Raw genomic sequence first — 16,291 nt, 5'->3', positions numbered from 1 at the left:
GCGATGCCCGTGTCATGCGCGGCTGATCCCGGCTGCTAATCGCAGCCAGGGACCCGCCGGCAATGGCCGATGCCCGCGATCTCGCGGGCGTCCGTCATTAACCCCTCAGGTGCCGGGATCAATACAGATCCCGGCATCTGCGGGAGTTCGCGATTAAAATGAACGATCGGATCGCCCGCAGCGCTGCTGCGGGGATCCGATCATTCATAACGCCGCACGGAGGTCCCCTCACCTTCCTCCGTGCGGCTCCCGGCGTCTCCTGCTCTGGTCTGTGATCGAGCAGACCAGAGCAGGAGATGACCGATAATACTGATCTGTTCTATGTCCTATACATAGAACAGATCAGTATTAGCAATCATGGTATTGCTATGAATAGTCCCCTATGGGGACTATTCAAGTGTAAAAAAAAATGTAAAAAAATGTAAAAGTAAAAGTAAAAAAAAAGTGAAAAATCCCCTCCCCCAATAAAAAAGTAAAACGTCCGTTTTTTCCTATTTTACCCCCAAAAAGCGTAAAAAACATTTTTTATAGACATATTTGGTATCGCCGCGTGCGTAAATGTCCGAACTATTAAAATAAAATGTTAATGATCCCGTACGGTGAACGGCGTGAACGAAAAAAATTTTAAAAAGTCCAAAATTCCTACTTTTTTAATACATTTTATTAAAAAAAAATTATAAAAAATGTATTAAAAGTTTTTTATATACAAATGTGGTATCAAAAAAAAAGTAAAGATCATGGCGCATAAAATGAGCCCCCATACCGCCGCTTATACTGAAAAATAAAAAAGTTATAGGTCATCAAAATAAAGGGATTATAAACGTACTAATTTGGTTAAAAAGTTTGTGATTTTTTTTAAGCGCAACAATAATATAAAAGTATATAATAATGGGTATCATTTTAATCGTATTGACCCTCAGAATAAAGAACACATGTAATTTTTACCATAAATTGTACGGCGTGAAAACAAAACCTTCCAAAATTAGCAAAATTGCGTTTTTCGTTTTAATTTCCCCACAAAAATAGTGTTTTTTGGTTGCGCCATACATTTTATGATATAATGAGTGATGTCATTACAAAGGACAACTGGTCACGCAAAAAATAAGCCCTCATACTAGTCTGTGGATGAAAATATAAAAGAGTTATGATTTTTAGAAGGCGAGGAGGAAAAAATGAAAACGTAAAAATTAAATTGTCTGAGTCCTTAAGGCCAAAATGGGCTGAGTCCTTAAGGGGTTAATTGTATTAATGCACGAGGAGGCAGTAAACTTTTTTTAATTGCCCGGAAAATGACTTTATTGGTATAACTTAAACATCACTATTCCTTAATATTGTTCTGACACCATAACATGTGTGAACCTACAAGACTTACCTACGAATGAAGCCGAAGTGACATCAGGCTTTGGTTCTGTCTCATCTTCAAGGCCTTCCTCCTCACCCAGGTGGAGTTTACCTGACCAAGTATACATAAACATGTCATCATCCAATGCCCAGAAAGCTCCTAAAGGGGTATTTCAGCATAAAAACATTCTTTTTTTTCATTTAAAAAGTCTTGGTGGTTTAAAAATTTAAAAAACAAGCCTACTCATCTGACCTGCTCCCAGTTTGCTGTTGTTCTGACAGTGCCTCAACCCTATAGCTCTCTGCTGCTTCCGCTGATACATCGTCCCTGAAGGAAATGCCAATCACCACCCCCCCCCCCCCCCCCAATGACTAATTGAGGGTCAGTAGATCACTGCGCGGGACACTTTTAAAACTAATTTTCTGCAGTATCGCAAACGTGAAGGAGGTAATACAGACATAGTGAGAAACCTCCTTTTACCCTATATAACGTGTTGCCATAAGTTATACAGGGTAAAATCTGGTGACAGGTTCCTTTTAAGGCAAATATACAACTGAACAGTGCTGTGGAGTCGGAGTTGAGGAGTCGGAGGAAATTTTGGGTACCTGGAGTCGGAGTCGGCAAACAATGCACCGACTCCGACTCCTACTAAATTTTGATTGGAATTTAAAAAAGCAAGTTTAAATGTCCCAATTCACAAAAAGTTATAATTAATGACTTCTCTACTGTAAGAATAAAGACCAATGCATGCAGTGCCTCACGTAACCGCAAAACGAACACGTTAAGTGACCGTGAAGAAGCATGCTTTTCATGTGTTTTACTATATGGCACGCAACGCACAATTAGGAGCGGCAATACTTATACTTTCCATAGTGTTGTGTTCTGCTGTTACAGGGAACCCATGGGTAACCTAGCCTCTCACTGATAAGGGATTAAGGAAATATGTTTTTTGCAGGACTAGAGACACTTGTACAAGTGAAGGGAATGGAGGGTCAATAGTTCAAGACTGAAGCGGTAAACCAATGGAAAAATTGCTGGCATTCAGCAAAAGGCTATAAAAACTTGTAAACTCCGATTGCTAGCTTAAACTTTAAACATGAATATGGGATTCTACTAGGGAAATCATGTTTTATAATAAAGGCCCCTTTCTGGATCCTCCCACTGCCCTATCTTCAGCAGAAGATCAGCAGCTTCTGCCCAACTACCTCTCTCTGCTAGAAGAGCTTAGAAGAACTTGGTGGAACAGCTTCTTGGATTCAACTGTAAGTGTTTAGATTTATTTTAAAACCTGCATGCCTGTGTAATGAAGAATTGTGTGTCTTGAAGGGTTCTGTGTCCTGATCAGCTGATGAAAGTGCTGAGTCAGCAGAGCTGCCAGCACAGACACTGTGATTGGTTGATGGGAGGGTGTGTGCAGTCTCACTCTGCTCCCTGCACAGATCAATTCTTCATTACACCTGCTTGTCTGTATTAGGGAAGACTTGTTTCTTGAAGAAACTGCATAGCTGTCCCTGCTGGTATGTATGTATGAGGGAAGACATGTGTACACGTTTCTGGAAGAAACTGTCTATCCTAGGTTTGTAAGTTTGGTGCAGGGATGTATGAATGTTTATATATAGTGCAGATTGTTTTTATGCTCTGAGTACTAAAATGTAGGCTCTGTGTGTGTGTGTGTGTGTGTGTGTGTGTTCAGTACATGTCTGTGCATGTTTTTCTGTATAGGACAAATCATGTCTAGGTTTAGTGCTGGGATATATAGCTTATTTGTTTGTATAAAGCCATGTATGTACAACTTACAAGATTGTGTATGTTGATATTAAAAATCTAATTATATGCCAGTTAGTATAACATATTTTATATTTTAGGGAAAGAGGCATCCTAAACAATGGCAAAACGACTTCTAACAACAAACACGATAAAGTCTACAGTTTATGAGCACTTTGCATTATCAAGTGATGGAAAACATTACGTGTGCCAATGTATTAGAAAAGATGATGGTAAAAAACAATGTGATGCAAAAATTAGCAGTTTCAGTGGGCCTGATAAAAATGCACCTACAAGAGCATCAAATTTGAAAAAAAAGACACTTAAAGCGTTTTCATCCCAAAGTGTTAGAAGCCGTGAATGAGAAAGATAGCAATGAAAACATTGCATCTACTTCTGTGACAAAAAAACTTTCAGAAATCTACTGGAGATCACTCACAAATAAGAAAATTCTTTATATCTGATAAAGTTGCCATAAGGATGACACCAGAAAAATTCAAACACCACATTATTGAAATGGTGGTAAAGAATAGTGTACCACTATCCTCCTTTTCACAGACAGCCTTTTTAGGCCTAAATGGAAAAATGGCAAAAAAAACTTGGTGTTTCTCTGGAAAGAGAAAGTATAAGGAAACTTATAATTGAGGAGGTCAAATGTAAAAAAGAAGAACTACAGAAAGTTCTGAAAGGACGTTTTGCTTTCCTTAAAATGGATGCATGCACACATCAGAGAGTCAATTATTTTGCTATTAATGTTAGAATTGTGGATGAAAATAACAATACAATAACACGGACCCTCGGATTAAAGGACACTCAGGCACATCACACCAGTGATTACCTTCAGAAGTTAGTGGAGGGTGTTCTAAAAGATTTTGAAATTAAAAAGGAATAGATTTTATGTGTTGTGACAGATAACGCTTCTAACATGTTGAGCACAATTGAGAAGATGAACGCAGATGAAGGTAACAAACAGATATTAGCGTTAGAGGAACAAAGCTCTGCAAGTATTGGAGAAAGTTTAGAAACTGAAGAGAATGCTGACGTTTTTTTAGACAACTTTGTTGAAGAAGCCTTGAAGCTTGCTACTTTTCATCATATGCGATGTGCTGTTCATACACTGCAACTTGCCATAAGAGATGGATTAAAAGATCGCCATGCAGCTACACTAATTGGCAAATTACGGCAAGTAACTGTTGCAGCCAGGGCCCCGAAAACAGATGCAATTTTGAAAAGACGTGCAGGAAAAGGAGCCATTTTGGATCAAACAACTCGCTGGGGAAGCACTTATTTAATGGGGAAGCGTTTGCTTGAACTTAAAGACTTCATAGAAGAAATGGACAATGAAAATATTGCATTAACTGAAAGCCAGTGGACCCAAACAAAAGAGCGGGAGAACCTTCTTTCTCACCCCTGTCACCAAGAGGTTGCAATGTGACGATCTTACCCCGGGTAAATTCCTCTTGGAATGGAAGAGCCTGTTATATCGCCAGAACAAAAATGGAGGGTTAATAGCTGAGGCAATTGCATCTTCAATGATGAAAAGAGAGAGTCTTTTGCTGGAAAATGAAATCCTGTTAGCGGCTATTTATGTCGACCCAATGAGCCGACTTTTGTTGAACAGTGAACAGACTGCTACTGGGAAAAAGGCCTTCTATAATGTAGCAGTTCGCATGAAGGGATTACGACCTGAAATACCTCCACAGGAGGATGAAGTTCTTTTAAGCAATAGTGGTAACTCTGGATCATCATCTTCAAACGAAGAATTAGACTTTGATTCAATTTAGACAAAATGGAAGTTGCTAAAGGAAAGCGACGTCGCATAATCGTTACAGAACCAGTAAATGTCCAAATAAAAAAATTCCAACAGGAGTTTTATAAAGCACTAAAAGAAGTTGAAAAGTATGATCGCTCATCAAAACTTACTGTTGAAGAAGCCATCGTTGTTTATCCAGAGATTGTTAGTGATGTGGCCAGAATAGTTACTGCAATGCCACCCACCCAAGTCAGTGTCGAAAGATTATTTTCAGCCCTAAAAATAATAAAGTCTGACTTAAGAGCCTCTATGAAAGAGGATCTGGCAGAGGCAATTCTCTTCCTTAGAACTCTACATTGAAGTGATTTGCATTTGTTAAGTCTATAACTACATTTCAAGATTAATCTACACCATTTCTAGGTTTTACAGATTTTGTTTTTGGTTCATATAGCTAATCTTTTTGTTTTTATTGTAAAACAACCAAATAATGTGGTTTGTATTTTTGAACTGGTAAAGTTCCTGTTACTGATGTTTATGCCTGCTGCTACTATCCAGCAGTAAAAAATTAATTAAAAAAATTGTTGTTTTCATTGTGTTTGTCTTTTGCTTAAACTGTTCAATACAGTAGACTGTTGGCTTCCCAGCCAGTAGTCCTGTGGTAATGACATGTATGTTGCCTTTCTTTCCTTCAAAGGAATGTATAAAATACATTCACATATTAATACAGAGGAGTCGGAGTTGGGGAGTCGGAGTCGGAAGTACAAAAAACGGAGGAGTCGGAGCATTTATCTACCGACTCCACAGCCCTGCAGCTGAATACTTGAAAATGAATATGTCATTCAATACACGTAAGACCTATAGACATCTAAGAATGCCATTTTGTTTATTATTGCTTTGTACATATTATAGAACATTAATCATTTATTTACTTGTTTCTCTTCCACCTTGTTTTCACATACATGATGCTTTGTCCTGTTCACAGTGAAGTCAGTTGAGCAGCCTAAAGGCTTGGTCTTCAGCTCCTCTTTCATTGTTCCTGTACAACCTTATAAGAAGAGGACTAGATATTTTGGGCACTCTTGGTGTGCCACCTGGAGTGTTATTGTTATGTAATGTTTTCAAATTGCCAAAAATAAATACTTAAAAAAAAAAAAAAAATTTGATGACTAGATCAAAAGTGACATTTCACATGGCCATAAATCATCTTCGAGAACACACAGCAGCCTGTACCATATGTGAATACATGCAAACTGCTGAAGACAAAATTTAAATAAATCTCAACAATTTTGAGAGAATTATCAAAATCTGTCCAGAGAAAAAGTCGCCGAGTTGCACAAAGAAATAAAAAACAATGCATTCACAGAAGTCCATGGCTCTTAAAGAAGAACTCCAAAAGTACCTTGTCCCTAATAAGTATCCCGGCGGTCCAACCACGGGGCCCATCTCCGCCCCCACGATCTCCAGAACGGGACCCGACTAGCACGTGCTGCAGACGGCAGGGGAGATTTATCAAAACCTGTGCAGAGGAAAAGTTGCCCAGCTGCCCATAGCAACCAATCAGATCGCTTCTTTCATTTTTCACAGGCCTCTTTACAAATGAAAGAAGCGATCTGATTGGTTGCTATGGGCAACTGTACAACAATTCCTCTAAACAGGTTTTGATAAATCTCCCCCAGCATGTGCTTCATTTATTTCTATGGGAGCGCCGAAAAGACCAGAGTGCAGCACTCAGGCATCACCAGTGCTCCCATAGAAATGAATGGAGCATGTGCAGTCTACCGATAGATAACAAGTGCTTCTTAACTGACAGAGAAGGGGTCCCATTTTGGAGATCGCAGGGGGGCCCCAGAGGTCGGACCCACCACGATGAGCTACTTATCCCCTAAGGTAATGTTCTTCTAGAAGGAGTAATGGTATGCAACTTTTTAAGATTATTTTTAATTTTTTATGCCAAGTGACATAAAATAACAAAAACATTTACTCAAATTAAAGGAGAACTCCAGAAAAAATTAACTTATCCCATATCCAAAGTATAGGGGATAAGTAGCTGATGGGGGGGGGGTGTCCAACTGCAGGGACCAGTCTTAATCACCTGGGCAGGACTCTGTGCTCAGTGAGGATGTGCTCCATTAATTTCTATGGTAGCACCAAAGAGGCCAGAGTACAGCACTCAAGTATCATCGGCACTCCCATAGAAGTAAATGGAGCACATGCTGTCTATTGGTAGATGACATGCACTCCCTCACTGAGAGTCAGGGTCCCGTTCTGGAGATTGCAGGGATCCCAACGGTCGGACCCCTTGCGATCAGGGATAATTTTGGCTGCAGTTCTCCTTTAACTCAGATTCCAGCTGATCACTGGGATTCTAAGGGCTCTTTCCCCTACAGCCATTTGGCTTGGAATGTTCACATGAAAATACCAAGCCAATTCCACCTGAAGAAGTCTCCCATTGATCTCAACAGGATTCTGCTGCTTAGTTCACACATCAGAAGTTCTATTGCGGAAATTAAATTTTCAGGCGGAATCTGATTCCACGCTGAACAGGTTTACTCTTTAAGCAGAATACACCAAAATAAGCCTATTAGTCAATGGGACTTTGAATTTCGGCCCTTATTTTTGCAAAAAATTTCATGTTAAATGAGAACAGGTCCCGGGCCATTTAAACAGTGCAGTTCTATTAAAGAAATTCCTTGCAGAATTTTCTCAGTGTGACTATTCCCTAAGAAGCTGAACATCCTGTGAGAAGTTTTTGTCAAGAAACCCTTACAACAAGCTAAATCCTTCGAACAAACTTTTTAAAAGCGGACACCCTCTTTAAAGACAAAATAAAAGTTTTCCTCTGCTTTGAGGTATTGAATTACTCATCATTATTACTTATCATTATTGCTTTATTATTTCCTAATTTTTAATTGTTGTCTTTAGATGGGTTCCCTGACCTCTCAATCAAACTTGGATCGGCATGATCTCTACTCTATTTATTTATTTTTTGACAATGACCTCACAGACATATTAGCATAAGATGCCTAACTATATGAACTATTGTTACAACTATTAACCCATGTGGTCGAAGTTTAGGGCTTACTTACCTACTGTGCTCAGTCAACCACAGCATATGAATGCTGATCAGTTGGGGGTCTCACAGCTGAGACCGCTTCGATAGCTAGATACAGATGGGTGAAGTGCACGGCAGCATACTTCACTCCCCAGCAGTCACATTGCAGAGGAAAGAGTTCATAGACCATAGTAAAAAGAGTTGGGAGTTGTAGTTTTGCAACAGCTGGAGTTGGGGAACACGGTTTTAAAGGCTATGGACACCTCTGAATAAATATTTTATATAACTGCATCATGCTTTTTATGGTACACCAAAGAATAATTGTAATATATCTCCAGCCCCATTCCCGCCTCACCTGAACAATCTTTTAGACTAGAATTCCACTGAGGTTTTGCCCTGCGTTTTTTTCTGGCTCAAAAACGCCAGAAAAACTGCCACTGTTTTTCCCAGCGTTTTGGCATTTTTACCTTTGTGTAGAATTTGCCTTTTTTGGCCCCTTTAGCGTTTTTTGTACAAAAAAAATAAATTAAATAAAAAATAAAATAAAAGGATGCAGTAGGGATGTATAAAATGTATTTAACTAAATGTTTTTACTTTTTATAACAAAATTGTAATACATTTTTTTTATAAAGTGTGTGTGTTTAACTTGTTTTACATTTTTTATGTAGTACTACTACTCCCAGCAAATTTTGCTTTTATTACGGCGATTTTGCAAAAAAAAAAAAAAAAACCTCAGTGGAATTCCAGCCTTAAGCCGATTTATGACCAATTCAAAGGTTGAATTGCTGTAGTCATAAATTAGCTCAGTTCGATGAGCGTAAAATTGTTATTGTCACATAGAAAAGCAAACAAACAAAAAAATAAATAAATAAATAAAAAACACACTTTGTCACAGAGATACGTCAAAAGTTATGATCGGTTGGGATCTGGATGTAAAGCCGACCACCAATTGCTCAGCTAAGCGCAGATGACTGCCTCCATCTTGGTCATGACAACATGGCACCCCACATGTCTAAAAATATTTGCAATTAATACAGAATAAAGTTGGTTCCTAGTTATCGGGGTTCACAAGAGAAGAAATGCCAGTAATGACACAAAAACATTATGTACAAATCTACTGATGGCCAATAGCACAGTCTAACAATATGGTGATATCACTGACAAGCAAATAATTGGAGAAATTAGGAAAGCAGTAACTGCAGCAATAAGAGAAGCAGGGAAGGGAAGAATAAAGTAGTCACCTCTTAGTTTCCTGGACAGAACAGGGCTGCAGGTAGAGCTCCCGCCAGCTGCAAATCACAGAGAACGGAAGAAGGGAGAGAGATTAATAGGGAGCATGCGGCATTAGAGGAGGGGAGCACCTTTCTGGTGTGATTCATGTTAGAGGATCAGGTCATTCCAGTGATTCTTTTATAAACAGATATTAATACAAGCGAGTTCAACAGTTAGTGTGAAACCAGACAGATCATTACAGAAGTGGCTGACATTCCATGGCACTAGTGTGATAGTGGACTATAAGCTTCAGAGAGAGCAAACTCCTTTAGAAAGTCTCCAAGCAACACAGATGAGCACTGATAGATTACAGCAGTGTTTCCCAACCAGGGTGCCTCCAGCTGTTGCAAAACTACAACTCCCAGCATGCCCGGACAGCCGTTGGCTGTCCAGGCATGCTGAGAGTTTTAGTTTTGCAACAGCTGGAGGCACCCTGGTTGGGAAACACTAGATTACAGATTCATTTTGGATAATCATAGGAAACAACAAGTCCAGGATCACAAGGTTCAATTTTGCAGATTCTGAAGGACTTTGCCGTTGAGCTTTATGCTATCATAGCGAATTAATGCACAGCATTAAAAAAAAGTGAGATTCATATAGGTTATGTGCAGTCGAATGGAACTCTGGAAATTAATAAACTGATGGAAACTGGCAAGCCCTGACAATGGCTCAGAACAGTACAGTATGAACATAGCCTAAGAAAAACAGGAATTATGTATCTTATAACCGAATACAAAATAAAGGATGAATACATTCTGATTCTGTGATATACAATGATTACATGTCCTACTGAGGCTATAATATGTAATAATATAATTATGAATATATATATATATATATATATATATATATATATATATATATATATATATATATATATATATACAGACATATAATTATGTCCAAGATGAGGTTCTCTCAGTGGCTAATCCAAGCATATAGAGTTGAAGTTGGATGAATTGGCTCAGCATTTTAAGGGGTACTCCACTAGAAATTATTTTTTTTTTTTTTTTTTTTTTTTTTTATCAACTGGTGTCAGAAAGTTGAACAGATGTAAATTACTTCTATCTAAAAATCTTAATACGTCCAGTACTTATCAGCTGCCGTATGCTCCACAGGAAGTTCTTTTCTTTTTGAAGTTCCTTTCTGTCTGACCACAGTGCTCTCTGCTGACACCTCTGTCCATTTTAGGAACTGTCCGGAGCAGGAGAGGTTTGCTATGGGGATTTGCTCTCTGGACAGTTCCTAAAATAAACAGAGGTGTCAGCAGAGGGCACTGAAGTCAGACAAAAAGGAAATTCCAAAAGAAAAGAACTTCCTCTGGAGTATACAGCAGCTGATAAGTACTGGAAGGATTAAGATTTTTAAATAGAAGTAATTTACAAATCTGTTTAACTTACTGGCACCAGTTGATTTAAATTTTTTTTTCCAGTGGAGTACCCCTTTAATGTGCATGAGGGACCCCTAACTCTCCATTGACAGCAGATATCTGGGGAGAGAATAGAGGGACATGTAATAGAGGGACATGTAGAATTTGTTCTCTAGGAGCCTGGCACCAGCTCTCTCCCTATTTAGAATACTTGTACACTTGGCATGTATGGCAAACTTTACTCACTTGCGCCATTTATAGTTCTGCCATTATCAACAGATAATGCTGCATCTAGGACTGTAAACTATGAAGCACCAAAAACAGCTTTTAAAAAAGATAAATAAGGCAAAAAAATAAATAAATCAATTTAAAACTTGACAAATGTAATATTCTGTTGTGCAGTTGACAATGTGACAGTGCCTATATCGTTCAACAAGAACTTAGAATAAAACGGAATTAAGTCTATCACTGAGAAGTAACTAGAAACTCGAAATGGAAAAGAAAATCAAGTAGCAATTGGATGTAGCACATTTATAAAATGGCTAAAAACAAGTAAAATGCTTGCCTATGAGCTCTACAATGCTTCCACTGCGGCTGCGGCCCTGAGCTTCATCTCGACATACGCTGACATGTGGAATGCCTCCAGACGTAGTCAGAACGTGGAGAAGCTCGATGGGAGGCGTCCTGAATATCTGCTGCAGCAGCTCCAGTGCACTCGTCACCACATTATGATCCCGGTGCTGGGTGTAATGTAATGTCAGTTCATAAATCTAGAAAATAAAGAGAAACTCTCAATGAAATTTACTAACAGAGCACAATAACACAACCAAGCACATGAATGGCAGGAATGCGAAGAGTTGGACCCGAGTCGATCCAATATTGATGGCCTATACTGAGGACATCAATTTTATAAGACTGTATAACCCGGTGTTGCAAAACTACAATTCCCAGCATGCCCGGACAGCCTTCGGCTGTCCGGGCATGCTGGGAGTTGTAGTTTTGCAACAGCTGGAGGCACACTGGTTGGGAAACACTGGTATAACCCCTTTAAATGGGCACTGCCACCATAAACTACTTTTTATTTTTAAAAGATTATATAAAATTCGACGTTACTGATAAATCATATGGAGCTATAGTGTTGCAAAAAACAATTCACAGAAAAAAAACACTAAAATTATACTTTTAAAAAGATATACACTAAAATACCAAATAATGTAAAGCCAACCAAAACGCAATCTCCCAAAAGGAGATGATATCCACAAAAAATGTTCTAGCACATTCACAAACTAGAAAATGCTATGGTTGGGAAGTGCACAAGAAGATAAAGTGACAGCGTGCTCAGTAAGTTTTCTCCACAATCTGGAGACTTATCATGGATGGGAGTCCCAGTATATTGTATATAAGGAAAAGGTGGGGGAATGGGGTAGGGGGGAGGGAGGGCCTAGGGGAACGATGTTAGGCCTGGCCCTGCTCTGGGAACCTACCCCTGATATCACTGCACTGCCCCTGTCTTGGCAGAAAAATAGGAGGCTCTCTGTCTCACTTAAAATTGGCTACCTTACTAAGATTGGATAGGAGAAGGGAAGCAGAGGCCTAAGGCCTATTACCTTCCTCCCCCCTACTCCCATTCATGATAAGTCTCCAGATAGTGCAGCAACATTACTGAGCACGCTGTCACTTTATCTTCTTGTGAACTTCCCAAGCATAGCATTTTCTAGTTTGGGAATATGCAAGAACATTTTTTGTGGATATCACCTACTTTTGGGAGATTGCGTTTTGGTTGGCTTTAAATTACTTGGTAATTTAAATAAAATTCGGCAACTTTGCAATTTGTTTGAATTAAATATTTTACCTTTTTTATCGGAAAAAAGTTCTGTCTACAGGGGGTCCCCATACCATGAACATTGCTGATGTCCTAACTGACTGTAGCAATAGTGCTGCACAGTCAGAACACAGGAAGTGGGGGCGGGGTAGGCACTGTTCTGTAAGCTCCTGGCATGTCAATCACTGTGCAGAGCATGGGACAGCGTGAGAGCAGCAGCCGTGTTTTCACTGACAGAGGGGAGAGCACACCGAGAGGCAGAGGCTGTGTGTGTAGTATAGCTGAGTGTGTATATGGCTGAGTTGAGTGTAAAGGAAACTGAGTGTAAAGGAAACTGAGTGTGTATGGTTGAGATGGGTGTGTAGTAGAAGTGAGTGTGCATATGGCTGAGCTGTGTGTGTAGCAGAACTGAGTGTGTGTAGTAGAACTGAGTGTGTATTACTGAGCTGTGTGTAGCAGAGCTGAGTGTATGTCTGAGATGGGAGTGTAGTAAAGATAGGTAGAGTACGAGCTGATCAGCTAACACCGGACCTTCCTCCCAAAACCAACGCACGGCACATGACTAAGGGCGTTCTGTTACACGCCTGAAACGCGTAACCCTGTATTTACCATTCCTGTTTTTATACATTTAATAAACCTGGGATCCGCTATACCTCGCTGGCATTTCTTCTTTGTTCCTGTAGTAAAGATAAGTGTGTATATGGCTGAGCTGTGTGTAGCAGCAATGAGTGTGTATATGGCTGAGCTGTGTGTAGCAACAATGAGTGTGTATATGGCTGAGCTGTGTGTAGCAGCAATGAGTGTGTATATGGCTGAGCTGTGTGTAGCAGCAATGAGTGTGTATATGGCTGAGCTGTGTGTAGCAGCAATGAGTGTGTATACGGAGGAGCTGTGTGCAGCAGCAATGAGTGTGTATACGGAGGAGCTGTGTGCAGCAGCAATGAGTGTGTATAAGGCTGAGCTGTGTGTAGCAAAGATGAGTGTGTATATGGCTAAACTGTGTGTAGCAGAGATGAGTGTGTATATAGCTGAGCTGTGAGTAGCATAGGTGAGTGTCTATGGCTGAGATGTGCATGTATTGAGCTTATATACTTCACTCCTCTCTGTAGCTACTGTCAAGGTGAACAGGGTGTTAGCTGCAGCTTTCAACCTGGCAACTAAAGGGCAGGAAGTTTACAGCAGTGAGGGCAAGCATCATCACTGCCTGAGCAACAGAGCAGACCAAAACAAACAAAAAAGAAAATGCTGGAAATGATCAGAGGCTATTACCAAGTATAACTGCAGTGGTTTTTCTTTAGTTTTTTGGCTCAGTGATGACAGGTACTCTAAGTAAAACGCTGACTCTAATATGGTTAGTGTCCAGTTCAACTAAATCATGGTGGAGTAAGGTAAGTCAATACACAGTCTATTTAGATTGGACAGCACCAGACAGAGTAAAACATAATACTGACAAGGCAATGGTAATGTCCAGGTGTCAATTTATTATGCATAGGACTTGTACAACACAGTTCAAAGAAAAGATGCTTCAGATGCTATTTATATTATATAACAAGGCAAAGTAATGAGGCAAATTTAAATGTTCCTTGGAGCGCAACTCCGACGTGGGTCTGGCAGCAGAATATGTGTTTAAATCTGCCAACAACTTCAGAGCCCAAGACTTCACCGAGCAGGATATGGATTTCCCAGAAGTCTCATGTCAATCTTTGGGACTTCCAGCAAAACCGTGTTCTCCTTGCTTTAGCAGTGGGCAGGTCTCAGGCTACGAAGTTGACAGCAGATTTAAACACGTATCATGCAGCCGGACTAACATTGGCATTGCACTTTAAATGTGATTGAGGGAGGAAATTTCTACTTGTGGTAGATAACAAATAAGTATAATCATGAAGTTCAGCAGGCAAAAAAAGTGTTTACCTGTGTTAGTTGCTCCACTGATGGGGAGATATCAGCCTCTTTCCGCATCACCCCAAAGCTTCCCTTCAGACTGGTGTCCTTCACCTGCTGCTGTAGTAGTGGAATTAGATAGCGTAGTGTTAACAAGACACCCAGAATCAAAAGAGTAGGGCGTTCATCCTCAACAGGAATCAACAATCCTGCAAAAATACAAGAACAAAGGCTTTGTCACAAACCATAGAGGCTGAATACGTTCATTTCATATAGTCCGTATCGGGAGTGCTGTGATTTTAAAAGCAATATCGGGATGTAGGTGAAAATACAGAATAAAATTAGACCGAGGGACATACCCAGGAGTACGTTGAGAAGCCATGTGTAGAAATACTGCGTTCGCCGGGAATGCTGACAGATGTGGACAGCAGAACCAGCTGCTGTGCGTCGGATTGTGGGAGAGCTAGATTTCAGATTGGCTATGAACGCTTTCAGCAAAACCTGCAAGATAACATTGAAGTGTTTATAACTATACAACACACAAAAGAATATATCTTAAAAAGGGGGCCTGTCAAATGTATCAAACAAAAAAAAAATCATGGGCAGCACTACAATTACTCTGAAAGGCTATGGAATTTCAAAGAAATCTAATTGTTTTAGGGATCAACTGGTAACTGGATATAATGTCAGGAGGCGGTTCAACAACGATGTTGGTTGGTTGGTTGGTTGGCAGGTCTCTCCTCACTCACTTATTGGGAGACACCTGCCAAACCAGCAGGAGGAGGCAGGGCTAGGCTCAATTGATAAGTTTATGTATGTACACAGAGAGAGAGATACCCATAAGAAAAAGAAAGTGCAGCTCACAAAGGCTAAAGGGGGATGCTGACATTAACTGTGGGGCATTTAAAAGTGGTACCCCGGTGGAATTTTTTTTTGTTTTTTTTCTACATCAACTGGTGCCAGAAAGTTAAACAGATTTGTAAATGACTTATATTAATCCTTCCAGTACTTATTAGCTGCTGAATACTACAGAGAAAAGTATTTTCTTTTTGGAACACAGAGCTCTCTGCTAACATCATGACCACAGTGCTCTTTGCTGACATCTGTCCATTTTAGGAACTGTCCAGAACAGCATATGTTTGCTATGGGGATTTTCTCCTACTCTGGACAGTTCTTAAAATGGACAGAGACGTCAGCAGAGAGCACTGTGCTCGTGATTCAGCAGAGAGCTCTGTGTTCCAAAAAGAAAATATTTCCTCTGTAGTATTCAGCAGCAAATAAGTACTGGATGGATCAAGATTTTTTAATAGAAGCAATTTACAAATTGGATTAACCTTCTGGCACCAGTTGAAGAAAAAAATAATAAATCCACCGGAGTACTCCTTTAATACCCAAAGTGCATAAAGGGTTCTGTAAAGTAGTTAAAGCAAGGGGATACAGTCCTCAAGCACTCACTAGTGGGATGTTATGGACGGGAGGGTTGGGGGTAAGGGGAATGAGGCATCGTGGTACCACTGATGACCAATAAAACAATTTATTAATAAAATAGATGCAAATAACAAGGAGGGTGGGGTAGTCTGCAGGGCCCTTGCGGATACTATCCCAGTCCAACTAATGCTATAGTTAGTAAATATGCTTAATAAAATATTATACACAGTAGTGATAAGAAAAATCACACAAACAATGATAAATTATGAAATAATGCTAAAAATTAGTCCATGAAAAATGTCCCGCTAAGCCAATGCATCTAATACCGCTAAAGACTCGATACTTATAATCCAATATGGGTCCAGTAGGAGAAGTAGTTAATTGTGGCTACTATGTATCTAGTATATAGACTGTTGTCAAATAATAAGGTACAACAGTGAGAGCTATGCTCTGTGTAGTAGTCCTATCCTTTGCCAGTAATAAACACCATAGCAATGGCGATCATGTGCTCCTGTAAATGAAGATGTGAGCCATTTGCAGAGCTATGGTCTGTTTGTATGTCAAATCCTGTTGGCAAAAAATAATGTCCAGCATTGGAGCTGTGCTCC

At 39.8% G+C, this 16,291-nt stretch overlaps 1 protein-coding gene across 2 annotated transcripts in view; it reads right to left on the bottom strand.

The window, feature by feature from the left end:
- The window catches only part of HTT (huntingtin), a 270,836-nt gene that overhangs the window by 199,757 nt on the left and 54,788 nt on the right, over positions 1-16,291 (bottom strand). The window contains exons 7-11 of one of the 2 annotated variants that reach the window (XM_056555022.1): positions 14,615-14,756; positions 14,286-14,464; positions 11,118-11,322; positions 9,153-9,200; positions 1,373-1,453 (exon numbers count right to left, since the gene is read on the bottom strand). In XM_056555022.1, coding sequence (XP_056410997.1) covers positions 1,373-1,453; positions 9,153-9,200; positions 11,118-11,322; positions 14,286-14,464; positions 14,615-14,756 — 655 coding nt within the window. The remainder of the gene's footprint in view (positions 1-1,372; positions 1,454-9,152; positions 9,201-11,117; positions 11,323-14,285; positions 14,465-14,614; positions 14,757-16,291) is intronic. The other variant, XM_056555023.1, reaches the window with a different exon arrangement.

This window comes from Hyla sarda, chromosome 1 (assembly GCF_029499605.1).
Source record: "Hyla sarda isolate aHylSar1 chromosome 1, aHylSar1.hap1, whole genome shotgun sequence".
Taxonomy (NCBI): domain Eukaryota; kingdom Metazoa; phylum Chordata; class Amphibia; order Anura; family Hylidae; genus Hyla; species Hyla sarda.
The sequence above is the reverse complement of the archived record's forward strand: the minus strand, read 5'-3'. Positions and strand labels throughout refer to the sequence as shown.